The sequence below is a fragment of the Kwoniella shandongensis genome, chromosome 2 (genome assembly GCF_008629635.2).
Source record: "Kwoniella shandongensis chromosome 2, complete sequence".
Taxonomy (NCBI): Eukaryota; Fungi; Basidiomycota; class Tremellomycetes; order Tremellales; family Cryptococcaceae; genus Kwoniella; species Kwoniella shandongensis.
Window position 1 is genome coordinate 1103467 of NC_089288.1, and position 26088 is coordinate 1129554.

Below are 26088 nucleotides of genomic sequence, written 5' to 3' on the forward strand. Positions count from 1 at the left end.
GCTGACACGAATAGTGCTCGTGACTCTGTCATGCTTCGGACTACCTATAAATCCCCGTCTTCGGTTCACCTCTTTGGGTTCTCAGTAGACGACACTGAGCTATTCCCACGCATCCCTCCATCAACTGATCCGACCGTCATCCGGACACAGATTGACCTTCAAGGTTGGTCCATCGAGTCGTTGTCGCCCAATACTACCCAAGTCACTCTGCTCGAGCAGAGCGACCCAAGAGGCTGGTCAAACAAGTCATCCATCCCTCAAGTCATGATGTCGACTCTGGCAGGTATAGGCGAGTTTGCCATCAAGCATGGTGCGCCACCCATCACAACCCGGCTAGGAGGTGCGACAGCTCTAGCGTCTCGATACGACGTGGAAGCCGAGACGTTCCGATACGAATATCGAGCCGAAGAAGCTCGGAGATCAAACTCATCGAGCACAGCCACAGCCTTCCCATTACCCGTAGCAGTCAAATCAGGCGGCAGCGAGACAAGCAGTCTCAAGTCGATGGATGTCCCTCGTCCCGTTGGCAATATCGAGTGCGAAATTCGCTGCGATGCGGATCAATGGTTGAACAGCTTCGTCATTGTCATTGATCCTCCTCAGCAAGCTATTTCCGCTTTGAGACGGAATCGGCTATCCCCTAGTGGAGGTGGACTGTGGCTCACGGTGGAACACGATCCAAAGCTGTTGCGGAACGATAATGTGGTCATCACCGTCCGTCGTGGAACACCAGCCCAAGGCTCAAAAACCTTGGTGACAGTCAACGGCAGCAAGATTAAGATTGACGTAGAGGACATGCCAGAAGCGGAAGTGCAACTGCTAAAGAAGCAGAAGCGCGGTCGACCATCGCGTACACCTCTTGATCAACCGCCTGCCCTAGGAACGCTGAGGAAGAAGCAGAGCGTTATGGACATGGGTCTCGGCAACGGCAAAATACAGGAATCTGCGACCGCAATGACTCCCGTTTCGGCCATTGCTAAGGTGGCCATGCCATTCACGAAATGGTACAATGTCGCAGCGGAGACGACTCGTGCAGCAATCATACCCATGACCACTGTCTTGCCTGCTCCACAAACGGGCAGCACACCGGTAGATGCTGCGGTCAAAGCACTAGGACAAATGGCGCGCATACATACGGAGAGGGACGGCGAGTCGACGAGTCCAGACGCTTGGCAACCTGTCTCCGATAGAGATGGTCTGAAGATCGAGAAGCGGACGGCAGCGCACGTCTCGGAGACTTTCCCGATATTCCGAGCAGGACGTATCATTGAAGGTTTCACGGCGGAGGAAGTATCGGCAAGCGTTTCGGCTCTGCGGAAAGACGAGCGATTCGACAAGCCTCATATCTTGCAATCGTATGGACACGGTCTTACGACTTCGCATGTGGTAGCACATACGACATTCCCTTTCCGAAGTCGAAGCATGCTCGTTGCGACAGTCGTTGCTAGAATGCCAGACGGTCCTCCTCCTTCGCCCTCAGCCCACGGACCGCACACACCACTATCGACCATTTTTCACGCATCCTCTTCCAGCTTTGATCCGTCATCGACAGATCTCGATCCAGCGAAATATAATCCGACAGGATTGACAATCGGTAACGTGATACTCGAAGGGTGGATTTTGGAAACGATCGATCCGTACTCCCACGAGCAGTACGCCATACCCTCGACACGGTGTATGTATGTCGCTGCAGTCGATTACAGTGGCAGTATGCCTCTTTCCGTCAACAATATGCTGAACGCATCTTTGCCGAGATCGTTGCTTTCTATCGAGACTCTTTTGAAGAGTTCTGGAACACCGTCGAGAGCGAGATCACCACCGATGGCCGTAATCGCGCCAGAGGAGAAGTCGACGAGTCCGTGGGCGTTGGATATTGTGTCCAGTGCCAACACGGGTATTGATCAGAGAAATGAGGATAACCGGTACTCTATGACGGTCACTGTCCAGCCGCAACCAAGTAACTCGCCTCCCACTTCGCGAGATGGTGCCTTGAGTCCGACGCTGAAGCACGTGGATTCTCGATCAAGCGTGAACACGGGTCGGTCAACAGTCATCGATCTGGGTGAAGACATCCGAAGGGGCAAGAAAGACTTGGTCGTACTGGAGGTGGAGATAGGAAGCGCGTTGGTGAAGAGCGGATGCGAAGTGAATCTGCGAGCTGTCTCACTTCCCGTGGCTTTACATAACCCTTCAAGCGATCTCTCGATCCTTCCATTCGATCTTCCTAGCGAAAGCTTCCTCGACTTGCCGTTCAAATGTTCAGTCGTCTCGCTCGCTCCTTCAGTCTTACAATCCGCCTCACTCGACCCGACTTCGCATGCTCGGCATCTGCTGAGGGTCACTTTGCCGACAACGGGGTACGACGCACCCATATCGGATCCGCTAGTCGGGCCAGCTGCACCTCTACCACGACCACGATGGTTGCTCGACCTGATCAACGATGGAGCTGTGATTCAATTAATGTTGCAGCCTTCTGCATCTAGCCCCAAGATCGAAGAAGGCGCGTCGAGTGTGGTGTATAGGTTTGATGGGAAAGAGATACCTATCGAAGATGAGAAGAGGGGTAAACACTTAGGTTTGAGGGATGGGAACAGACACAACTTGCCTCAGCTTGTCAGTCGAGATTCGCCGGGTGGTACCACCAGTCTGGAAAAGCCACTGGCAGTGGATAGGAGCTGTCTGAAGGAAGGTGTAGCGGAAGATAAGGGGGATGCTGGTGTGACGGATCTAGTGGATGGAGTGGGTGAAGGGAGCGCAGAGGGCGCCGAGCCTTCGGCAGTGAGCGAGATCAAGGTGAGTCAATTTCTGCTCAACGAGCCCTCTCGTTTAGAAATAAGCAGGACTAACCATTCCCATTCAGCCACCCCTACTTCCAGAACCACGATCACCTACGCCTGAGACTTCGCGATACGCATATAACTTTTGGCGATACTCGAGATTACCGAGATTCTCCGCCTCTGCTCCAGGTACTGCGAAGACATCACCTTCCAAAACTAGTGCGGGTCCGACGGGTTCTGTCCCGCTCAATGGGGCTTTGACCGCGAACACTGCGTCTGCGCAATCACTGGACAGTAATGGTTCTGATGGGAAAGTCAAGGCTACAACCGTTGACAACGCATCATTGCCATCATCCTCTGGTGTGGCGACAGAACATCTTGTCGATTCTAAACTCCTTCGACCGGTAATCTCTCTTCCGGGCCTGGTGATAGCCTGTATAATCTGTCTATTACTTGGTTCCTTACTCAGATCACTACTGAGCGAAGCAGACTTTGTGATCTATCAAAGCCTAGATAGTATGCGTGGAGGTGGGGATGGAGAACATTGGAGAGAACTGAAGAGATTGGCAGAGTGGAAGCTTGGATGGGATAGGGATCTCATCATTGCCATTGCTAGACGGGGATGAATGACGTTTTGCATGGGAGCACAAGGGCGAAGAGATGATAGAGGGCGAGCGAGCGGGCAGGGTATGAGGGTTACTTAACGACCGACGTGTAAACGATTTCTTGGTGTATCATTCTCTTTTGGATGTCAAGCAGTACCAACGATCCAGATCTTCTCATGTGTGTACAACTATGCATATGTATCGTGTCAGAATCTATCTGCTGATCTTTGGTGAATCACATTTACAAATTTGCAACTCTACGGTAATAGCTGAGTTTGACTATTGATCAGCTGTAATATTGATCCCCCACTCAGGAGACTTTTGTAACCCGTTGCGTGCTACTTAAGCACTCGTGTTTCCGAGTCGGGCCGAAGACTTGCTCATGGTACTGGCGTTGCTACGGGTGTGGGTTCGATCTCACTATTATCTTCGGTAGGAACGATCTCTTGAGCCAATTTCGACTTTCTCGGCGCTTTACTCTTCGTAGTCTTACTCTTCGGCGCGCTGACGCCGACAGCTGTCTTCTTCCCTCCTCCACTGGGGGTAGCATTGCCTACGGGAGGAGTGACCGTCCCACCTACACCTGCTACGCTTCCTACGACACTCTCATCGTCTCCACCTCCAAATTCTGAATATTCTTCTCCACCTTCCATATCACGTTCAACATCTTTATCCAAAGTGAGGGGCGTGACACTCCCATCAAACGATGTGTTGGTCGTGAATGGTGGTCGGGGTTCATGACCTAGTCCTAGTCCGCCCCCGATAGGCGAGAGATAATCGAGTGGGGCAGTGGTCGTCGCTGCGAGAGAAGGAGTGGGAGTGGAAGGTTTGAGTCGTTGGAGTTTGGAAAGTTCTTTCGCTTCTTTGTCAGCTTGGATGAGTCGACCTAGTTCACTTGGTGGACCTATGAATGAAACTGAGTCAGCGCATGGAAGACACACAGACTGTCTCTACACAGCAAGAAAGATCAGCTACTCACCCCTCGCCCACGACTTGATCTTCAGTTGACCACCACCAACACCCAACGTGATCTTCTCGGCAAACTTCCAACTCCTGACCTTTTCTCTTCGTGGGAAAGGACCTGTATCACCACCGTTCACCGGAGCAAAGTTTTGCGTCACCTAAGGAGAACAAGCAGATGTCAGGACTCTGTCACGGTCTTTAGGTACAACGCAGGGACGCGATTGGTATAGGTGGTCAGCGTCACAAGTTCTGCCTACTCACTCTTGGGAAAGCGCCGAGTTGGATCTTTGGTGGAACGATCGGTTTTGAGAATACTGGGAAGCCCAGCTGCGCTGGGTCGGCAGGTATGAAAGGTGGAGAAGGTGCGCGGACGAATACAGGAACAGGAGCAGGAGCAGGAGCGATAGTCGGTGGTAGAGGAAGAGAAGGGCTTTGTTCGGATTGTTGTCGTTGCATCAGGTCTAGACGGGGGGACATCAATATACAAACCTCAACACCAAGACGATCATGCAATACGGTCGTATCAAAGATGGTTCCACTCACCGAACGGCTCTGGAGAACCTTCTCTGCTCATTGACGCTGCGTGTGTAGGAGGAGTCATAGAATCCCCGTGTTCATCTTCGTCTTTCCAAGGGATGACCATTCCCCTACAATGTCAGAGTAGTTCGTCAGCGCCATACACTCATCCACTATCCATCTCAAGGCACCACTTCGCCCACTCACTTCTTGATACCTTTTCTCCAAGCTTTACCTGGACCTGGAGGAGCGTCCGCCGGTCTCTTCTTATGACTCTTCTTGGGCTTGGATCCCGACTCTCCTGTCTTTCCTTTCGACGACGACGGTGAATCATGTGGAAGAACGTCGTCCAACAATCCTCCAATAGCTTCTTCGGCAGGTGACCATCCCGTGATCTTCGAGCTAGTCGCTGAACCACTTGCGTGGGGTGGCGGTGGGACTCCTTCCTTTTCTCGTTCAGGCGGTCCATGATGAGAAGCACCTGCTGCAGAAGGTTGTAACCAATCGTAACTCTTTCGATGTTGTGCTGGTACCCCTGACCCACTCCCACTTGCACTGGTAGTGCTCAACATGTTCGTCGTCGTGGTGAGTGGCGGCGGAGGCTGAAGTTTGTTCTTTCCTTTCCCTCCGCCTCCAGCATGAGTGTTGGTCTGAGGTGAAGATGTCTTGGATGCTGTCTTCTTCTTCTTGGAAGGAGGAGGACGTTGGTGTTCTTCCTCCTCGTCTTCTTCGGAAGATGAATATGCTGCTTTTTCAGCGAGAGCGTGCTTCATACCGAGTTTGAGAGTGATAGGCGGGGGCGGTGAGAGGGAAGATCGATCAGAAGGTTGATGTCGAGCAGCTACAGATGCAGACGTAGAGGATTTTGATTTGGTAGATTTCGATTTTGATTTTGGTTTGGATTTGGGTGCTGACGAGGATGAGGATGAGGGTTCGGCATGCATGAGGTGGTTCAAGTTAGGTCGAAGCTACACACAACGATAGCAAAGAAGGAAAGGTTTTGTCAGCATTGGTATGCAGAGGCTTAATGGGGACGAGCGCTTCATTACACTCACAGTGATTCTTAGCGGATGACTTGATCCAGAACCACCGCTCTCCGACTTGATCGTGACTTTTCTCTCTTCCACTTCTTCTACTTCACTTTGACCACCCGCAGATTCAAGTGGTGCTTCGCTTCTTCCGTCGCCATCGCGGGTGTCATCTTCATGTTCTCGGCCGGCGAACGAAGCACCACCTGCTTCGGACTCAGCCTCTGGCTCGGAATCCGTAAAGTCAGTGATATGGAAGACCATAGCGGGGGAAGCTGTAGCGGTGGATCGAATATGCCTTGTTCTCCTTAGGTGTATTGTCGAATGCAAGATACAAGATGCGTAGTGCGAGTATGACAGGATCGAGAGACGACGAGCCTTTGTGAGAGGCTCCTGCTAAATGAGTGAAGTTGGAAGAATAATAACCCTTGTCCCTTGTTCCCTCCCAAATACACCCGACCACGCGATTTCCCAACAAATGTGGCTCACCACACTCAACAGAGAACCCAGCACAAAAGATACATTGTACGAGATATAAACGATACAAATTACGCAGCACGCTACGCTACTTTCATTGCATGCATACATAAACGCTGTCCGCTTACCATCCACCACCACCACCGCCTCCGAAACCACCACCACCGCCTCCATGATGGCCACCACCGTGATGTCCACCGCCACCACCACCACCGAACCCACCTCCCCCAAACCCACCCGGGCCTCCAAATCCACCTGGTCCGCCGAAGCCTCCTCCTCCTCCATGGTGATGTCCACCACCACCATTATGATGACCCCCACCACCTCCGCTACCACTGAACATGCTGCCCATTCCACCCATCCCACTACCACCTCCCATGAAGGGAGGAGGACCCATACTATGTCCGAACGACCCTCCCATTCCTCCAGAATTATGATGACGCTGCCCAACCCAAACCAGACGGTCAGCGTAAAGAAAGAGCCATAAGCCGATAGATGAGTGGGGACTCACGCCACCCCCGCCTAATGCGCTAGAAAGGAGTTTACCGGCTAACATTGCCGCTCCACCTGCTGCGATGCCTGATCCGAAGCCCATACCAGAGCTCGAATGTTGCTGTTGTTGCTGCTGGGGATAGTAGCCCGTGTTATACCCTTGATATCCTTGTTGCTATCGACCGTACCCACAAGGATATATGAGTATTTCGCTTCTGGAGCAAGGACGCCACCGACTTACGTTGTTGTATCCCCCTCCGCCATATTGGTTGTTGTGTTTCGAACCACCCATCATACCAGAGATCATACTTCCCATCAAACCCCTCTCTCCATCTTGTCCTTGTGTTTGTCCTGTCCCGTTCGAACTTCCAAGGGAATTTGTATTTCCAGGAACTGGATCTGCGATACTTGACGAGTTCAAGAATGAGGCTGCCTCACCGGCTGGCTGTTGTTGTTGTTGGTCAGAAGCAGCAGACTGGATCGCTTGCACTTGTTCAGGATGGACTTGGCCATCTGACATCGCAGGATGGACCCATGATGTCGTAGGTGGATCAGTCGAAGGGTTGATATAGAAGTACGTCTGGTAGTCCGGATCGTATTGACGGATCCTAAACATAACACAATCGATCCAAATCAGTCAGTCAGTCAGTCAGTGAGTCAGGTAGAAATAGGTATGAGAATAGGGAGACACACCATGGGGGAGGTAGTTCGGGAGAGTTGGCAGCGTCCATCTTGATCTATCTTTGTATATAACTCTATTCAGCGATGTATGTGAACTCTAGACATAAAAGATATAGACGATCTTTGCTATATAAAGCGGTGGAGGGCAGCAACACCGACGGGTACTTACTTGTACGTCATCGGACTCCGGAATGGATGCTGCGCCGCGGTCCCTCTTCAACGCTACGCTACAACGTAGCGTTCGTCGCAGTCAAACGTCCTATAATATAACTTATCGAATATCAACATGATATCAACATGATGCTACATCGAAACCAAGAGTCCAGGTGCTATATGCGTTATTGTTGTAGTCTATTATTATGTAGAGTTATGATGTTACACCTCGTTCCAGCTCAGCTCCCAAATGTGACCGTGATCCAAAATCCCAACTCTACGAATTCATGTGTTCCGGCATTTTTCTTCTCACTTTTCTTCTCACCATGAACTCTGCCATCCCCTGTTGTACATTGAAAACGTTAGTGAGTGTGGATTGTAACTGGAAATGTTGGACTTACATAGACCAAACCGTCTATCAGACCGACGGAGAGAACCAGCCAATTTGATATTATCGCCAAGACTGGACTGGGCATTTGGTGCACCATGTCATAAATCAGTCTCACTAGCGACATTGAGAACACCACCATGTACTGTTATTGTCCCAAAGCACGTCGGTCAGGAGATCCTTTGCGAAGATGAACTATATACACTCACGGCAAGAGGGAAGTAAAGCATGAGCAGACTCGCTTGTCTGTTGAAATACGCCGATGCAGACATTTGTGGTAATTTGTGTCCATTCGAACCAGATCCTCTACCACCACCCGTCGTGAACTGCCCATCTTCCCCACCCGTCACTTGGTATTCTTGGAAAAATTCTTTCAGAGTTTGTCCCGACGGTCTTCGCTCTTGTGTTGAATCCCCATCATCGTCCACATCCTCGATGTCTATCTGCGGACCTAGTTGTGATTCGTCCCGTGATCCTTGTGACAAAACAGGGCTCAGCACGGTCGCCCGTAATGATGTCGGTAACGGTTCAGCGGAAACAAGCTTAGTGGACGAGTCGGCAGATGGAGGACACTCATAGTTGTATGATAACTCTGGAGTGACGAGGGTATCGGTGTTTGACGGTCGTTGGGAACTGGGACCTGACGCCGTCGTTGTTGACGAACACGAAGCCGTTCGCACTCTGCGCAATGGGTCCTTGACGTCTATCGTACCTGGACTTACAACATCCGGTGAGACGGGTCGAGATGGAAGAATTATACCTGTCGGTACGGTAGGCATGAAATCGATAGTCCCTGTACCGTATGGCGACGTTGCATTGAGATCGTGGTGATAGCCGACCTGGACAAACTCGAGAGCCTCCCAAGGAGCCGCGTTGTTGACCGGTTCCTTGGTATTATTCGAAGAGCCAAGTCGACCAAGTTTCGCGAGAGGCCGGAGGACCTTTGGAGTAGTACTCGTTGGAGCATGGTGATGATCGCCAAGTCCAGGGTCCGTTTGAACACCTGTCGCAAACCCGGAGGAGAGTTGAATTGTGTCTGGTCGACGAAGAAACTTGAACAGTCGTGTGTAGAGGATGACAATGACGGCAAAAACAAGTGCACGAGGAACAAATTGGACTAAATCCCTATCAAGACCTGTGCCTTTGGTGCCGTAGTAACACAATGCACCCGTGGAGGAGAATCCGACAGTACCGTACCATACTGGGAGCCGAATATGTCAGCAACACCACAGTTGAGAAAGCTGCAGTAGATACGTACTGCCGGAATGGAGTATGCTGATTCCCCAGATGATAGGTCCAATCGCCCAAGATTGCCTTTCCATGATAAATGTAGCTCGGGAAAGGGGGTATTTCTGTTGATATGAACAGTTTGTCAATTTTCGCGTGAGCATGAGATCGGCTCAGCTTACCAGTAAGAGGAAGGTGGCGATGGCAATGCATAAAGTCCAAAGGTGTTGAGTGAAGAGGATGGTGGTCAGGACGAAACCTGCGGCATTCTGTGACAGTAGATAAGTCAGTGACCAGTGACGAATTTCTGACGTTTCGTGCAACAGAGAACTTACACAACCAGCAGTCTTGGGCTTCGTCGTGTTACCCGTCAGAAAGGCGATCTCGATAGGGAGCACAACGACACTGAGGTATTGTCAGCCATCCAGCAGAACATCGATACGATCATTTCAACTCACCCTAGTAGGAGATCACTGATCACCATACCAAGTAACAGCTTGACTCTTAATTTCCCTCTTCCTTGTAAATACAGCGAGACAAGTAGATAGGCTGAGGCAAGAATAGTCAATCCTGATACCACTGTCGCCCCCGTCGCCATAATGGTTGCTATTGATGTCATTGTGTTGACGATCCTGATGCACTAGGCATAGAGGGGGATCGGTTTCAGGGCGATGAACTTCACGTTCTGACTGGAAAACCGGTAAGTGTTGTGATACTAGATTGAGGTCGGAGGATTTTGTCGAGAGATGGCGAGGTGGTGTGAGTGTGGTTTGCAAGCGAATAGTGACTCCTTGTCTTTTCCTTCCTCCTCTTTTACTGATGATTGTCTCCTCAAGTGTGCCAAGAACTCGGTCGTCAAGTGTGTTTGTCGTCGCCGCACTCGTCAATGTCGGTATGTATTTCAACGGGATTGATAATGGTAATGACAGCAATGGTGTGGTGGTCGATCAATAGCGAATTAGATGTTGGAATCGGTCCGGGAAAAAGCATCAACCATGATAATTGTTATTATTATTGAATACTAATAATGATGAACAACAACAGACTATGGGATCGACGTTGGCCTTTTCGCAGAGGTAAAGTTGGTGGTGGCTCACACTATATCACCGAGGTAGGTTGGTCCGACAGACAGGCGGACGAGGTGGTCGGGTTGAGGAAAAGGAAAGAAGAATATCCTAACGTAACAGGTAGGTAGGTGGGTCGGTTCAGACACAGTTCGCTGGTGGACTGCGGGGTACGATGTATGGTGGGTGGTAAGGCCGGTCTTGTTCATAAAACCAAGAGATCGGAAGGAGAGATCGGAAATACCACAAGGAGATTGAGTTGTGACGACTGAAAGAGGAGAATACGACGAAACAGAAGGAAAGGATGATGTTCTGACCGATCGAAATAACGTACAATGTGATTCGCAAAGCAGGAAGGGAGGAAAGAGGAGAAGGGGAGGCTTGGGGAAGGAATTGCGACACAACAACATCGCATCATCCGTCCATTCATCCCGTTCGTTCGTTCTATTGAATAGAGCACTAGCACCTAGCACTCCATACATCTCCCATCTCACTTTCTTGTTCGACCGAGACCACGCGAAAGAACAACAAGATCAGGGGAGAAGGCGCGTAACCGCTGCGGAGAACGACATACAGCTACAGTATACATCAACAAGTTGACCCTGAGAGAGCGAGAGGGTGACCCCCATCCGGTCCATCGGATCGGCAGAGGTACCAGGTACTTTTGCCGTGTTATTACCCGATCCGGCTTTTGGGTTACTCCAAACCTTTCAGGAGGGTTACGTACCGTCTCTTTTCATTCCCTTGAACCCCGCACGACACGGCCTTGATCAGTACATATACATGTGCTTGTTGTCAGTTTCGTGTTCTTGTAGTGCTGAATCACTCACTTCCTTTGGTCGTCTCGGTCAAATATGTGTATGTGTACGTGTATGCGGACATGTACATTCCTTGGCTTGTCGTCGTACTATGGACCTTGAAGAACGCCACATACAAGCTACGTCTTTTCGGATAGCGACAGCGACGGAATAAAGTTATACATATCTGGGGCAAAGGAGTCGCCGAAATAAAAGGCGCAAGACAGTTAGGCGTACGTACAGGCTTGGCATGTAAATTATTTCTCCGTGTCCGTTGGAAGGGGAGTTAATCGACCGTGGGAGAACAACGGACACCGGAATATAACCGGACTTTCGACTTTCCAACGATAAGAGGGCGATCACTAACTATCATATAGTCGCGTTGGAATGAATTGGACGTGACAGCTTGTTGCTGTATTACCTCTATACAGAACATTCAGAACAAGATGAGCCCAACGACACAGACAGATTTCCCTGGTGTGGCTTTGGTGACCGGTGCAGGGGGTACAGGTTAGTCTCACACCTCACGCCATTCCAAGGGATTCAAGGTCGCGCGCTCATTCCCCGCCCTTGCCTCGCCCTCCCTCAGGCATTGGTGCTGCAGTTGCTCGAGCGTTCGCCCAATCAGGATGTACCAAACTCGTCGTTACAGATTACAACGCCACGACCTTATCCCAAATAACCGAATCGCTTCGTCAATCCCACCAATCTCTTCAAATCCTCTCTGTGGCAGGAGATATCTCCTCTTCGTCATTCATCGACGATCTCTTCTCCCAAATCGAAAAGACTTTCGGAAGACTGGATTATGCGGTCAATTGTGCTGGTATTTCGGGTAACAACGCACCCAGCTTCGAAAGTACGGTGGAAGATTTCGATAGGATCAATGGGGTCAATTATAGAGGGTTGTGGATGTGTTCGAAGAAGGAGTTGGAGATTATGAAAGGTCAGGATCTGTTGCCCAAGGATGGAGGTGATGAGCTCAGGAGACAAAGAGGGAGTATTGTAAACATTGCGAGTCAGCTGGGCGTCGTAGGAAGAACAGATGCGCGTAAGTCTTTGTCTTTTGTCTTGACACGAGGCATAACAGCCCTCCACCATATTCTTCCCTTCGATCAGTGGCTGCTTTATGAGTTCCACGTCCATTCCCTTGATACTGATATGCCTCACATCGCGCAGCAATCTACTGTGCCTCCAAATCCGCCGTGATCGGTCTCACCCGAGCTGACGCGATGGACGCTTCGCCTTATTTGATCCGAGTCAACGCCCTTTGTCCAGGTATCATCCGAACAGCCATGACCGACCATTCTCTCCGACCTCCCCTCCCCGAAGGTGAGAAGGATATGACTGCCCCTATGGAGCTCACAAAGGAGATAAACATGGCTCCGATGAGAAGGATGGGTTCCCCGGAAGAGATGGCGGACATCGTTCTCTTCCTTGCTTCGGAGAAAGCGAGCTTTGTCCAAGGTGCAGCGTGGGTAGCGGATGGTGGTTACACGATCAACTGAATTGCATATTATATGTTTGGTTTGAGAGTATGTAAGGTCTTTGTTATGGATACAGTGATGGGGATGAGCCGTGTATATATGCGTGAAGGGAATATTGTCCTTGTATCAAAACCAGAGTCCGTATATGCGGTGTCCGAGTATGCAAATTTCCAATCTCCAATGTGTGTCTGTGTTGAATGCTCCAAGCTTATTGTGCCGCTTTAATACTGTTCAGTCCACGAGATGTCAGTCACCGTTCACTCTTGAGATTTTGCTGTTCACTCACATATCGGCCGCGTTCTCCGCGATACCATACAGTGTCGCACTCAAGTGCGCCGAGAACTGGATGGGTAACACCGATGCGTCGACAATTCTGAGGTTGGCAGTTCCGTAAACTTTGAGATCGGCGCCGACGACACCTCCAAGGTCTTGCGACATCATTGAGCAGGTTGCAATGGGATGGTGGACAGATGCGACTGCGAGTAGAGTGGTTGATCAGCAGATGTCTCCATTAGGACGTAGCAAGCGACGTGACGAGACCGATTTATGATCGCACTCACATCCATCGGTGATCCAGTTCCTCCAGTCATCATCAGAACCTCCATTCCCGTCCTCCGGAACAGCGTCATAACCCGGCGCATTCTCCTCCGTCACGATCGTCCTCAACGGAGCAGCTTGGAAGATCTTCCTCGCCATTCGAGCACCCGCAATTTGGATTTGCATATCGATGTCGGCGGAGAAATATCGTGGGTCGACGGTAGGGTAAGTGAATGGGTCGGTGGAGGTGATCTCGACTGTTCCTCGAGAGAAGGGGAGGAGTTGCCACATGTCGATACCGAGACCGTTATTAGGGAAACCAGTGTCGAAGAAGTGCTGGAGCAGCGTAAGTCAGCATCAGTACACCGCAGTACAGAAAAACATCGGAGCACAAACTTACCTCGACCAGACCGACGGATTTGTTTACCATCAAATCTTGTTGGATCTCGAAGAGCTGTCTCGCAGCGTCGACGGAAACAACAGCCCCGGCGTCAAAGGCGTTTTGGGCATATGACTCGATGTTAGAAGCGATAGTCTCGGCGATATCGATATTGCTCGATGTGGAAAGCTGAAGGATAATGATATAAGCTCTGTGTTCTCTCCTGAGGGGGTAAGCAACTTACAGCAAGCAATGATGGGTACGAAATAACGTCGCTAGGTCCGGTACCCTGCGGGTCAAAGCCGTCGACGGGGGTCCATCCGATAGAGTCGATAGTCTACGGTCTGTCAGCGCGATACTCTCAACGGACCGCCTTCGAGTGCACTCACTTGCTCTTGGAAGTTCTTCCCTACACCAGTGTTGTTGACTGTAATTTCGATGCCCAACCTGTTCAACAAAGCGGGATCTCCAATACCCGAAAGCTGCAACAGAGCAGGAGTCTGGATCGCTCCAGCCGAGACAATCACTTCCTTTCCTGCGCTGACTTCCCATCTCCCTCCGCCCGAAGTACCGAATTGCACGCCTCTAGCACGAGGTGGGGAGGACGTCGTGTCCATTAAGATTTGAGTAGCGAGGTGTGAAGTTAGGATGGCGATGTTCGATCTGGTAGATTCGATAGGTGACCAATAGGCTGTAGCGGAGGATGATCGGTGACCCGAATCGTGCCAGTCGATGGTCTGTAGCATTGCTCAGCGCATGGAATTTTGTGAGTGAGTGATAATCGAGGACTCACGTTAGGGTGGAAGGCAACGGTATTTGCAGCGCCTCCATCGGCATCAGGAACAGCTGCGACGGAAAAGTTGCTAGAAACGACCTCCTTGAAGTGACCCTGTTGTGGTCCGTGATAGATCCCATCGCTGCAGGAACAAGGGTCAGCATGGTATAGTAGTAAAGCAAAAGGTGCGGGGAGTTGCTTACGGGTAAGTGACTTGGACAGGACCAGAAGTGTTGTGGTAAGCAGGGTTTGCGCTGGCGCCGGCTTCTTGTTGCTGTGACGATTGTCAGCTCGGAATACACAATGTCAGGATGGTCGACTTACCTGATCGTTGGGAGCACTGAAACCCTCGCTCTGCTCGATACGTTAGCCATTTATACCCTATAAGTGTACGGAAGAGCTGCTCACCTTGAGCATGGCGTTGAACATCCCTGTCCAGCTCCATCGACCGCCACCATCATCACCTCCGAGGAAGGAAGACAACGCATCGTACTGCTCTCGCTGTCCTCTGGTTTGTGCTAGACCATTGATTGAAGTCGAACCTCCGAGTGTCTTTCCACTATCAAATAGACGAAACTAATGTCAGTTCTCCCCATAGTTATTGACTTTGAGCGAGGCAAACATACCCGTGGATATTTCGGCCTTGACTAGATGGCCAATTCCAATCGAGTTCTGTACCAAATGCCACCGAGTACTGACCCGGTTCGTACACCCTTGGATCATTTCTGTTATCTGCACCGGCTTCAAGTACCCTGTCAGATCGTTCCTCAGTTTCATTAGCCTCTGATTATCTGTATGAAACCTATCTTTGTCCCAATGGACAGACCAAGTGGAGGTGACTTACAAAACTGTGATATCGGGGTTTTCCGATAACCGATTCGCAACTGTCAATCCACCCAAGCCACCACCGACGATAACATAGTCGAATGTCTGGCCATTGACTTGTTCAGGATCCGTGAGGAGGCCTGAGATTGCTGAAGTGAGGGGAAGGACTAGTAACACTGAACCCAGTGTGAGGGTGTGTAGGGAGAGCATTGTGGGTAAGTAGCTCGATCAACAGAGAATCCAAATAGTTGTGTTTATGTGTGACTATGATATTACTGGTATTGATGTGCTCTTGTGAGTAGTAGTATTGTTGATTATACAGCTTTATAAGAACAGAGGACGTCGGTAGACGACAGACATCTCTCCTTTATATATCATCATCATCATAACCCCCTTCCATCAAAGGAGTGACTGACCGCATGACCACCTCTTTTGGTTCCTTCACCGCCTTCTCGTACAATTCAACTACACTTTCAGCGGGAGTCCAACGTCCAATGTCCATTGGACCTGGGTGACCTCGTGGCTCCTTTGAATCTTTACATCGACAAGATCGATGTCGTCACGATGTTTCGGCGGGGAGAGGAGGGGAGGAGGGAGGCAATGACTTTGTTGTCGGTCAGGTCGACAAAAAACATCATTTTCTAAGGGAATATAGGAAAGGTACGAGACCGGGGAGGTCGGCTTCAATACGATACCAGAATGCATCGCTTCTAACCCCTTACCCCTAGAAGAACAGTAAACAAGTACAGTATACGATCGGGTTAGACTGGAATAGGAGTAGTCTAAGGGACCAACCATCAGAGACAGGGGAGGCCGACAAAAACGTTGTGGAGCATTGAGATGATTCCGGTTTATTTTCGAAGCTTCGGGCTGATACGCCGAGAGCCGTTGAATTGCAACTGTAACAGCGATGTAATAGATGCCATACACATGACTTCCCCGATAGCAGACATGCTTATCACCTGTCCTAATGATATGAAGGCAGTGCATATCAAAGTAGACCTGTGCAATCGACAAATGCTGTGCTACATTACAAGATACCATCCCCATCTTGCTGAATGCGTCAATCAGCAGTGATAGAAAGGGAGGGGATCTGTGACGTACGTATAGCGGGAATAGATAGTTTGACAGGGACACAGATGGTACAGAGAAAGCTCGAACCTTTTCTCCGAGGAATAGATGGGAGGAAAATATAATTTCATAGGACATACAAGCCCACATGGTGTTCGTGCTGAAGACACGTGGCGAAGGAGCTTTGCTCAAATATTTCCGTTCGCTGATGTCTATTGTACCAACCTGCTCAAACTACACTTATCACTGTTGATTTTACCTCGAAAGCAATCTCATATTCCTGTAACGTTGGTTCAATCAAGCACAAACCCACTCATTCTTTCTTAAACACCAATATGGACCGTCAACTCAAATCCCCATTGCTCATCGAGACAATTGGCAAACCCACCAAACTCTCTTCCAAAGACACGTTTGCCCACCTCCAAAATTTCCTTCACTCGCTTCCACCTTGTCCCTCTCGAACGCAACTTGAACGACTGACCGACGCTCTAGGTGTTGAGATTGGCTCGATCCTTCCTGCTGAAGGGGAGAGGAGGGAGGCTGAACGAGTCGCGGCGAGAGCGGCTGCCCGAGCTGAAAGGAGGAGAGTGAGGGAGATCGAAGAGGAGGAGAGGAAGAGGGAGGAGATGGAAGGTATGGTCGAAGGGTTAGAAGAAGACGAGGAGGAGGATGGGGAATTGGAGAATGGTGCAGTGGAGGCGGAGGGAGAGGAACAGATGGACGATAGAGGTGATGTCGAATACGGCGATGTCGTGGATGAAGATGAGGATGAGCCAGATAACGAGGACGCAAAGATGGAACAGGACGACGAGTGATCGATCCGGTATGTCTGCGCTTGCTTCTGATTGCTCCGAATGGTTCAGGACCCTCAGACTGACTCTCCGAAGTCCAACAGTATACAGTCGTGCACAACACAGATACAACAACAACATCATCAACCAATATACCCAGCATGGCATACACCGCCCTTCACAAATCACCACAACACGGTCCTCTTCCCTCCTTCTTCATATCCAAGATCTTGAAAAATCCACATCCTTTCAACTCGCCAGTCTGCGTCGGACTCTGACATTGCCAAAAGAACACCATATCGTCATCTATCACTCCGGGGTCTTGCATTTGCGCTCGAGCGGTTTTCGAGGGGGAATTTGGAGCGCCAAGTCGAGAGCGCGCTTTGGCTTTTTGGTCAGCACGGAGGACGCTGCGGATGGGAGTTAGTACAAGTAGATTTGTAGGTGAGAAATGGAATAACAAACGTTGGATTACCACATTTGCAAAGAGGAGTACCTTCACGAACACCAGATGGTCCAATACCAGGATTCGGATGGAAATCTGTCCCATAATTAGCTTGGTGCGAATCATTGTCTACTCACCCTTGCGATAAAATCTGAGAGTCGGTCAGCGACATCATTTTGCAATATAATGAAACGTCGACTCACCTGAACGTTATGTTGATCCTCGATGTGTACGTTTTCTGCTCAATGACCGGTATTGGCATTTCATTTACATCGAAAGCGGGACGAAATAAGTCCAAAGCCTTCTGCGGCGGTACTCTGATGTGCCACGAATGGCTTTCAGCGGAATGCCTACTGATCGGTATGCGCTCACTCACGTATGCTTGAACCTCTCCTGACAGCCAGCGTTCATCAAACAAAGAGTGTTGTGGCCCAGTGTCACTTCGTATGTCCGGATAGGTCTCGTATTCGTGGCGAAAGCGGGATCCACAGCATTCGTCTGTCGTAGGCGAAATGCTCTAGGAGTACCGAGGGACAGAGAAGCTATGGTAGTATAAGGTCCGAGATCTGTATGATGTTGGTCAGCGTATGTGTTTAGGTGCAACTTGTATGCTGGACTTACACGTGAGCTGGTCTGCATGCCATCCCACGCTGTGACTCATTTATCAGTTGCGCGCTATTGACTAAACAGAGTTTTCGCTGGACATACGTGCTCGCTGCTCCCGTATATCGGTTGACTCCACAAACGTTTGCCCTCCAAGGCCCTGCCCATTCAAGGGGACATCGCGCTCTTTTGCTCAACGCATCATTGACAGCCTTTTCTACGATATCTGCAGCCTTCGCCAGTATCGGTGGATAGTCCTGTTCGGTGCATTAGCAGCTAACTTTGATGCCGATGCACCCAGTCTTACCTTCGGAGGTTCCTGTTCGATTCCAGAATAATAGTACCTCTGTACTTCAATTCCGCCATACTCTCCGTCCTTTTTCTTATATATCCCCGTCGTGTATGTACTGGTCACCCAACGACCGGCGAGGAGAAACGGTTTAACTTCCCAAGTATCAGATTCCTCCATCATGGCTAGATACAACGCTGAAGCGAAGGAAGGTGATAGTGGTGGGTCGAGCAGAGTCATTGGTAGGGAATGAGCATCTATACCTTGTTGAGTGGCAAGTAGAATAGGTGGTTGAGGGAGCGTTTTGGTTTTTGAAATTGTAGAGTCGTTGGAACCTTGTTGAAGGATGGACCATAAGTTTACAGTAGGTGATTTACTATTTGTGGGACGTTCCAATCCTTCCGTCTTGACGTTAGACACAATTTCTGTTGTTCCTTCAGTTTTGACGTAGGACGTAACCTCGAATGGTTCTTCTTTCATCCCGACCTTGGCGATGGTATCTTCCTCCCTCTTCGCGATCTTTGTTTCCCTTGGTCTGCTCAGCCACGAATGCAAGCTTGTCCCTGCTTTTCGCTTGCCTGCACTCTTCACTCTAGGGAGTAATAACTCCTCAGCAGCTCGGGCGACATTCCCATGAGCTGTGGCGAGTGCTTCGACATATATGTCGATGGGAAAGGTGATCGGTTCGAGTAATGAGGCAAGAAGTGCGATTTTGGTGTCGGTGTCACTGTCGTCTGCCTCTTCATGTCTACCAGAAACCAGCATAATGAGCTGAGAACGAAACGATGTGATGTGAAGTAGTGTAGCTAGAGGTGAGAAGAGAGAAGAAGAAGAATGCAGAAGGTTAATATAATGACCCGTCCCGGTTGACTGGACTTGGAGAGGTGGAGGCAACAACAAACTCCGGCGGCCAGTGTACAAGTAACGTGTCATGGCGTCGAGCAAAGAGTCCACTATTATTGTTTACAACACATTCAACCTCTTCGTAGAGTTGAGTTGACACTGGTTGCATCAGCCAGTCACAGCACCTCACTCGCGATGTCGTCCCATCGCTCACCGAACCTGAACGAGCTATCAGATCAACCTGGTCCTTCCTCCCTCCCATCCACACGACCCCAATCACCTACCTCCAAAACCCTTCGACGACCTGCTTCGCACGGACGATTATCCAAGCTTATGATACCTGGTCGATCGAGGAGTGGGTCCAGCGCTTCTCAGGCTAGTTTAAATCTTGATGATTCGGGAGGAACGAGTGGTCGGACTACACCTGAATTGAAGAGGAGAGCTGGTAAAGGTATGTCCATGACTCGCGTGGTATAGTCCGACATAGGTCCAGTACTGAATTTCTTGTGATGGTGCAGCTGCCGCTGCATCACTACTTGCAAGTGATGGCAAGTACAAGAAATTTGCCCAGATGGTAGATAAGAGCTTGCAATCGTTCGAGAATGTCAACGAATGGGCCGACTTCATCTCCTTCCTGTCGAGACTGCTCAAGGTGGGTAGCGTGTGATGTCCAACTTGAGAGAGGTTGAATCGACTAACGAAACGACAACTTGACAGACATTGCAAACACCATCTCCTCCATACACCGAAATACCAAGAAAGCTTATTGTAGCGAAACGACTGGCTCAATGTCTGAATCCAGCGCTACCCTCTGGTGTTCACCAACGAGCTCTGGACGTTTATGCGTATATCTTCAGCATTATCGGTGTAAGTCTAGAAAAGTCTCCTCGTGACGCCTGAGTCACTTGGAGTGTCCGCTGATACATCTTTTTGTAGGTGGACGGTCTGAAACGTGATCTTCTCATATGGTCGTCTGGACTGTTCCCCTTCTTTCAGTATGCAGCTACGTCTGTTCGACCACTGCTCATCAAGATATACGAGACGTACTATCTTCCACTTGGAGAGAATCTGAGACCAGCTACGAAAGCGTTCGTTTTGGCTTTGCTGCCAGGTATGGAGGAAGAAACCGGGGATTTCTTTGACAAGGTACGTGTTGTCTTCAAAAACTGGACATGCCGCTGAGTGTTTCCAGATCTTGTCGTTGCTTGACCGACTGTCGGAAGCTGTCAAACCATCTTTCTTTCTACAGAACATCTTCCTCATCCTCATCTCTTCCCCTACATCTCGTCTTTCGGCGCTGAATTATCTCGGTCGCCGACTGCTAAAAGCGCCAGAAGCGTCAGGAGGAGGCATCGAGAGCGGGTTGATCATACGTGGAGTGTCAGCCGTCTTGAATGATGAGAATGTCTTGGTGAGAAGAAGTGGATTGGACTTGCTGCTCCGTGTTATCAGACTCGACGGAGATACCATCAGGTATGTCTGCAGCCTTCGGGCAGTATCTGCTGTGCTAACGGAGTCGCAGGGACGCGGAGGCAAAAGATAAGGAGCTGTTGATGCGGTCAGCTTGTGGAGTCGTACTGCAGAGGGAATTGTCACTCAGCCGGAGGGTGTACACATGGCTACTAGGATCAGGAGAAACGTCGGAGGAACAGACTGCCTACTTCACCCAGTATGGTCTGGATCTGCTTATCACTACCCTGCACGTGAGTCCGCTTGCCTCCAACTCGACACGCGCTGATTTAGAACACTTGCAGAGCGATATGGAGAAATTAGGATCACCTCCCGAGTCACTTGACGCTCAGAGACCGTTCAAGGTCTTCCTTTCTTTGTTGGACAAATGGGAGATCGGTTCAGTTTTGTCTGAGAGACTAGCTATTTCTTCGTTACGGACAGTCAAAGACGCCAGTGAGAGTGGTCCTTCAACAGTCAAGGATGAGGTGAGTGCTCTGCTATGGGGATCGGACAACGCGGAGTCTAATCCAAATGGACAGATCCTCGCTACCGCGGCAGCCGTATATGAAGCAGTTGAGCCGGTTGTTATATGGAAAGAGCTGCATTCCTCCGTGCTTGATGAGCTAAATTCGAAGGGATCAGGAGTGAGTGCTATATACCACGACTTGAGCTTATTTGATAGGCTATAGAACTCGTGCGATGGATCGTCGCATCGATACCACAGACAGACGAAGAGATCAACTCGGTACACGTACCCATCGTACTGGACACGGTACTCAGTGCTATTACTGTAGGTGGCTTCACTCCTAGCGAAGCTAAGGCTGATGAGGCGTCTCAGTCCGACACCCTTACGGTTGAGGCTGAACTTGAAGCCTTTCATCTGGCTAGAACTCTAACCGAACTCATCCCGGTTAGTACCTACGCGAAGGGCTCCTCCATTACTTCAGATGTCGAGCATACTCGTTCAGTGGCCGATCTCCTATATAGCAAGGACGGAGACCCTCACTCTGCGCAAGGTCGACTTCATACAGAGGTTTTGCCTCGCATCGTCCAGAACGCGTTCGTTGTATTCGAAAAAGTCGCCGTGACCCAAGAGATAGAATCGCTCTTGGAGGCTGTGAGAATTGTGTCAGTTCTAATTGATCATGAGTCCTCTTCTTTGGCTCTAGTAAATGGGCATCGATGGCTCGCTGCCATTATCGAAGCACTGTCAAAGGTATGTCATACCTTGTAGTCCAGGCTGACAGGCAGATTTCTTCCTTCGCTGTCGTGGAAGCATTGGTAGTTGCTGCGCTAAAGGCGTCCCGATGCTCAACCTTCACACCTGCTATTACGATCACGACCGATACCACCATATCTGCTATCCTGGACTCCGTAAGTTCACTTCTGCTGAGTGTCAGCTGATACGTGCTAGCTCTTCCGCTATCTACGCCCATCTGCTTCATTGTACCATATCCGTGCGGTAGAACTGCTCTGGGACTACAACCAACTCGCTGAAATACATACACTCGAGAACGTTATTGCCCGGCGAATGTCAAAGTTGCCCTTCGACAGTGCGGCGTTTGATGCCTTTGGCATCTTCTGGCGTCTGACTGGTAAGTGGTGCAGTATATGAGTTTGGCTAATGTTCAGACGATTCGATGTTGCCTGGCGAGATCTTCCATGTGCCTGTTAATGTAGTTCTCGACGCCTTGAAAAGCTCTGACCCGAATGTCCAGCGTCAAGCGGAAACTTGGATGCGGTGTAATCTGCGTTCCTACTTCCGAGTCTTGGATCCGATCCTGAGTAGGCTTCTCGATCCTACGATACGGTATAACGATGGCGTCTATGCTGGACCGGTCGATCTGGCTCTCGTCAGATATTACATCGACAGCATATCGGCTCTATTCAAGTTTGGTGCACAAGGGTTGAGCAAAGCTTGTCAATCTACTGATATCCGAGGATCACCACATCCATCCCTGATCACAAGAGCGGAAGGTGCCTTTCCCAATGCAGTATCATATCTCGAACTGATGGTGCTGTCTTTGATAAGGTACGTTCACTGTGAAAGGGATTGGGGCTAATTTGATAGGTTCATCGAAACGGAAGCTCCGGAGGACACAGGAAGGAGTGCGAAACCACTTGTTGTGAGGGTTCAAAGTGCTTCCTTGGACCTGCTGCAATCAATCACAGCCCGAGGAGATGTTTCACAAGCGCAGCTCTTCTTGCTGAAGAAGTCACTTGTCACCAAACTTCAGTTAGCGGTACATCAGGGAAATCTGACACTGCAAAGTAAGATGCTACATCTCCTCCACTCGGTGATAAGCGCTTCGTCTGCCTCAACGCGACATCAAAGTGCGCGACATTCGCCCAATCCCGAGAAGGCTGTCGCGGAGCCCAAGTCCGATTTCGAGGATGCGCTCGTGCAGACGATTATCGATGGCCTATCCAATTCCGCAAACACACCTGTCCTTCAACACTGGATCGATTTTATCCTCATGACTGCCCCCATGCTCTCCTCTCGACCATCTTTACTACACTCCTTGGCAGAATGCTTCAGCCAGCAGATCAGACTTTTCATACTCAGGATCAACAGCGTATACGAGAAAGTCTCGGTGTTGGATGAGTCGCTGAATGTGGCGGATGCGGAAGTCGTGATGGTATTGAACGCGCTGGAGAGAGTTTTGGTGTTGCTGTGCTCTCAGCCTGGGAAGGTCGAAGAGACGAGTGCGCACGGGGAAGGCGGGAGCAGGATCTTAGGTCTAGTCTCCACTGTCTTCACGGTGGAAGCGCCCTCCAATGATCCGGTAAGTGATTCAAGTACAACGACCTGGAATTACTGGGATTCAGTACTGAGGGATGTATCATATAGGCCAAGATCGAATCACCGAGATATCTGGACGACGCGATACACTCCTTGTTGGTCACGTGGACCATCACTAACCCGACGACGTCCGGCGGAGCATACAAAAGCCAGACTCTCGAGAAGATCGGAGTGCGCGCGAGAAAGGTTCTAGAGAAGATATTCAAGGCTCAGCCTTCCAGCGTGATTGCTAGCTGTGTACATGTGTGGTCTTTGTGCTCTGAACAAGTGACCGTGAGTTATGTGGTACGCCATCAAGTTGGAATAGGGCTGACTGTGAGAGAAGGATGCGGCAATATTCGATTGTGTCGATGCACTCACGCCGAGCGCACAAAGGGTTGTCGAGTTACTTTGTCAAATCGTGTCGGGAAAATCGGGCCGGACGTCAATGTCAGAGTACCGGTAAGTGTACTTTGCATTCAATGATGGTGTTGCAGAGGAAAAATTCTGATGTCTTTTGACTGTTACAGAGCCGATCCAGCATTCCTCGCTTTCCTTGAAGCCTACGTTTCTCGTCTTGAAGCGCCGATAGCTGTGCAGGTCTGGACAACTCTGTTCAACTTTGCGAGAGATGTGCTTGCAAGTCTAGCTTCCTCCACTGCGCGAGTCCAACTCTTGGCCATTCTGAGGTAAGTATCGATCGAGAAGAGATCCCTTATCGCTGACCCTGACTATACGGTAGATGCTTGACAGTCCTCGCTATGACAGTATCGAAGACGAGCGCTCTGGAGGACCGGAGACTGAGGAGGGATCTACAAGACACGTATGCGAAAGTGTTGGATCACGTAGTGACCAACGCTGCAAAGATCACAGATGGCGGTCTGTGGGAGAGAGAGCGAGATCAGGTATACGAGAATGGATCTAGTGATCCTAAGAAGAATGGCCTGGTGACCACAAGTGAGGAGGGGCTTCAAAAGGTTAGTCTCAGCCTAGTGTTACAATCAAGTCTGGAATCAGGTTGACATGCGGACCTTGCCAGATAAACGATTATTTGGCCTCGTCGATCATTCCCAATCTCAGAACTCTACTAGTGGAACCCGATCGAGTGAACTCGGCCTGTAGCGGGATCGGAGTAACCATCGTTGTTCCAGCTTTCAAAAGAGGAAAGTGAGTACACCCCTAGCGATGAGAATGCAGAAAGCTGAATGGCAGACCCAAACACAGAGTCGATCCCAGCGTACTCCGAATCGTCCTTGAGATCGCTAAGATTCCATCCGCTGTCAAAACATGGCGATTGCAGATCAGTGATGTGTTTGCCGACTCGCGCTTCTTCAGAGCAAAATCTGCAGAGGAAGTAGGGTATTGGAAAGTCTTGATTGGTGCTCTGATGGATTCGGATAAAGAGCGATTCGGAGATCTGCTAAGTGAGCTCGCAATTCCCCCTTGGTAGATCAAGAAAGAACTGATATCGTTGGACCTCGCAGGTCGCATAACTTCCGCCTCGTCGGCGAACATCTTCTCGAATCGGGATCAAGAGATGTTGGCTAAATCGCTGAATCTGAGAAGACTCAGCTTCGTGTTGATTGCAGCAGAGAGGAATGGATCTCTCTCGCAATTACCTGCAATCCAAGAGAGACTTGTTGAGATGTTGAGGTCAAGTGCGGTCTCGCCCAGAGTTCATTCCGAGGTCAGTCGACTTGGAGCAGGGAGACGAGGTTGCAAGCTCGCTGCTTGAGCTGTTGTTTGATCTAGACTGACAATATGGTTACAGGTCTATCTCTGTTTGAGAGTGTTGATGTGTCGAATCAGTCCTCAACATCTTACCAACTTCTGGCCTGTCATCCTTGGCGAGTTGGTAAGTCCGCTTCTTTCCGCCAAATAACCCCCAGGATGCTACTTGGCTCTTACTCATGCTATTGTAGTTACGCATATTCGAACTCACAATGGACGACCCACCAGAAGATGGTTCGGAGCAGCTACAGCTCGTCCTGGCGGCGTGCAAATTCCTAGATCTGCTGTTAGTAATTCAATCAGAGGATTTCCAAATGTAAGTGCTGGCTCCTTCCAGGCAGCTCCTCCGATCAGCGTCAGCTTGATTGCTTTGTAGAGGGACTAACTGATGTCTGCTTGGCATGTCGTAGCCACCAATGGATGTTCGTGACCGACACTACAGATGCTGCTTATCCCCCAGAAGAACATACTCCCGAAGCTATCATGGATCGTCTTTCGGACATTCTCTCCGAAGGAGTATTCCACGGTGCTCCACCGGTATCAGAAAAGGTGAGTCAAAGTCTGCTAGCAACCAGATCTTACTCCATGCTAATCTTGTCGCTGTTACGATAGGATGGCGACGCTTCAAGCATAGCCTTGCCTAACACCACTGACCGTGGAGAGAACGGTCTACGTCGACCTCGCTTGAGCAGTGTTCGATCTCTGACAAGTCTGTATCAACTTCAAAGCTTCTTCTCAAGGGCGAGTATGGATACTTTTGAAGGGGTATATGAGAATGTGGGAGTGGATTGGGATGTGGTCGAAGATGATTTGAATGCGGAGATCTTTGATTCGTAGTTGTACAAGTACCGTCTCATCTTCATCAAATTGCATAGCTAGCTACATATACTTCCATATCGAAAATGGAAAATTG

At 50.0% G+C, this 26088-nt stretch overlaps 9 protein-coding genes across 9 annotated transcripts; 4 read left to right on the forward strand and 5 right to left on the reverse strand.

The window, feature by feature from the left end:
* Window positions 1-30: 30 nt before the first annotated feature.
* CI109_101089 (uncharacterized protein) lies at window positions 31-3403 on the forward strand (the record flags this gene model as incomplete). The annotated part of the gene is made up of 2 exons (XM_065966896.1): window positions 31-2793; window positions 2861-3403. 2 exons carry the CDS (start codon window positions 31-33, stop codon window positions 3401-3403), a joined length of 3306 nt encoding a protein of 1101 aa, XP_065822968.1.
* Window positions 3404-3762: 359 nt separating this feature from the next.
* Window positions 3763-6153, reverse strand: CI109_101090 (uncharacterized protein; the record flags this gene model as incomplete). Its single annotated transcript, XM_032002741.1, has 6 exons — window positions 3763-4286; window positions 4362-4503; window positions 4607-4806; window positions 4889-4992; window positions 5069-5829; window positions 5917-6153. The coding sequence occupies 6 exons, from the start codon at window positions 6151-6153 to the stop codon at window positions 3763-3765; spliced, it is 1968 nt and encodes a 655-aa protein (XP_031863080.1).
* Window positions 6154-6490: 337 nt separating this feature from the next.
* On the reverse strand, window positions 6491-7589 carry CI109_101091 (uncharacterized protein; the record flags this gene model as incomplete). Its single annotated transcript, XM_032002742.1, has 4 exons — window positions 6491-6808; window positions 6878-7033; window positions 7100-7466; window positions 7552-7589. 4 exons carry the CDS (start codon window positions 7587-7589, stop codon window positions 6491-6493), a joined length of 879 nt encoding a protein of 292 aa, XP_031863081.1.
* Window positions 7590-7969: 380 nt separating this feature from the next.
* CI109_101092 (uncharacterized protein) lies at window positions 7970-9926 on the reverse strand (the record flags this gene model as incomplete). Its single annotated transcript, XM_065966897.1, has 7 exons — window positions 7970-8035; window positions 8094-8225; window positions 8290-9281; window positions 9339-9432; window positions 9490-9576; window positions 9643-9712; window positions 9766-9926. 7 exons carry the CDS (start codon window positions 9924-9926, stop codon window positions 7970-7972), a joined length of 1602 nt encoding a protein of 533 aa, XP_065822969.1.
* A 1688-nt stretch (window positions 9927-11614) lies between these two features.
* Window positions 11615-12673, forward strand: CI109_101093 (uncharacterized protein; the record flags this gene model as incomplete). Its single annotated transcript, XM_032002744.1, has 3 exons — window positions 11615-11678; window positions 11758-12216; window positions 12345-12673. The coding sequence occupies 3 exons, from the start codon at window positions 11615-11617 to the stop codon at window positions 12671-12673; spliced, it is 852 nt and encodes a 283-aa protein (XP_031863083.1).
* A 261-nt stretch (window positions 12674-12934) lies between these two features.
* On the reverse strand, window positions 12935-15378 carry CI109_101094 (uncharacterized protein; the record flags this gene model as incomplete). Its single annotated transcript, XM_032002745.2, has 11 exons — window positions 12935-13128; window positions 13213-13525; window positions 13590-13757; window positions 13813-13905; window positions 13958-14305; window positions 14362-14485; window positions 14547-14617; window positions 14668-14697; window positions 14752-14902; window positions 14970-15095; window positions 15188-15378. 11 exons carry the CDS (start codon window positions 15376-15378, stop codon window positions 12935-12937), a joined length of 1809 nt encoding a protein of 602 aa, XP_031863084.2.
* A 1196-nt stretch (window positions 15379-16574) lies between these two features.
* CI109_101095 (uncharacterized protein) lies at window positions 16575-17054 on the forward strand (the record flags this gene model as incomplete). Its single annotated transcript, XM_032002746.1, has 1 exon — window positions 16575-17054. The coding sequence occupies one exon, from the start codon at window positions 16575-16577 to the stop codon at window positions 17052-17054; it is 480 nt and encodes a 159-aa protein (XP_031863085.1).
* Window positions 17055-17208: 154 nt separating this feature from the next.
* Window positions 17209-19300, reverse strand: CI109_101096 (uncharacterized protein; the record flags this gene model as incomplete). Its single annotated transcript, XM_065966898.1, has 8 exons — window positions 17209-17440; window positions 17496-17526; window positions 17613-17626; window positions 17679-17792; window positions 17852-18041; window positions 18097-18125; window positions 18184-18335; window positions 18386-19300. The coding sequence occupies 8 exons, from the start codon at window positions 19298-19300 to the stop codon at window positions 17209-17211; spliced, it is 1677 nt and encodes a 558-aa protein (XP_065822970.1).
* A 105-nt stretch (window positions 19301-19405) lies between these two features.
* On the forward strand, window positions 19406-26012 carry CI109_101097 (uncharacterized protein; the record flags this gene model as incomplete). Its single annotated transcript, XM_065966899.1, has 24 exons — window positions 19406-19661; window positions 19729-19862; window positions 19928-20077; window positions 20147-20356; window positions 20403-20683; window positions 20733-20913; window positions 20965-21147; window positions 21202-21306; window positions 21387-21452; window positions 21501-21878; window positions 22077-22257; window positions 22343-22694; window positions 22935-23448; window positions 23514-23738; window positions 23791-23906; window positions 23975-24133; window positions 24187-24421; window positions 24484-24611; window positions 24669-24868; window positions 24929-25131; window positions 25216-25299; window positions 25367-25491; window positions 25586-25724; window positions 25788-26012. The coding sequence occupies 24 exons, from the start codon at window positions 19406-19408 to the stop codon at window positions 26010-26012; spliced, it is 4830 nt and encodes a 1609-aa protein (XP_065822971.1).
* Window positions 26013-26088: the final 76 nt, after the last annotated feature.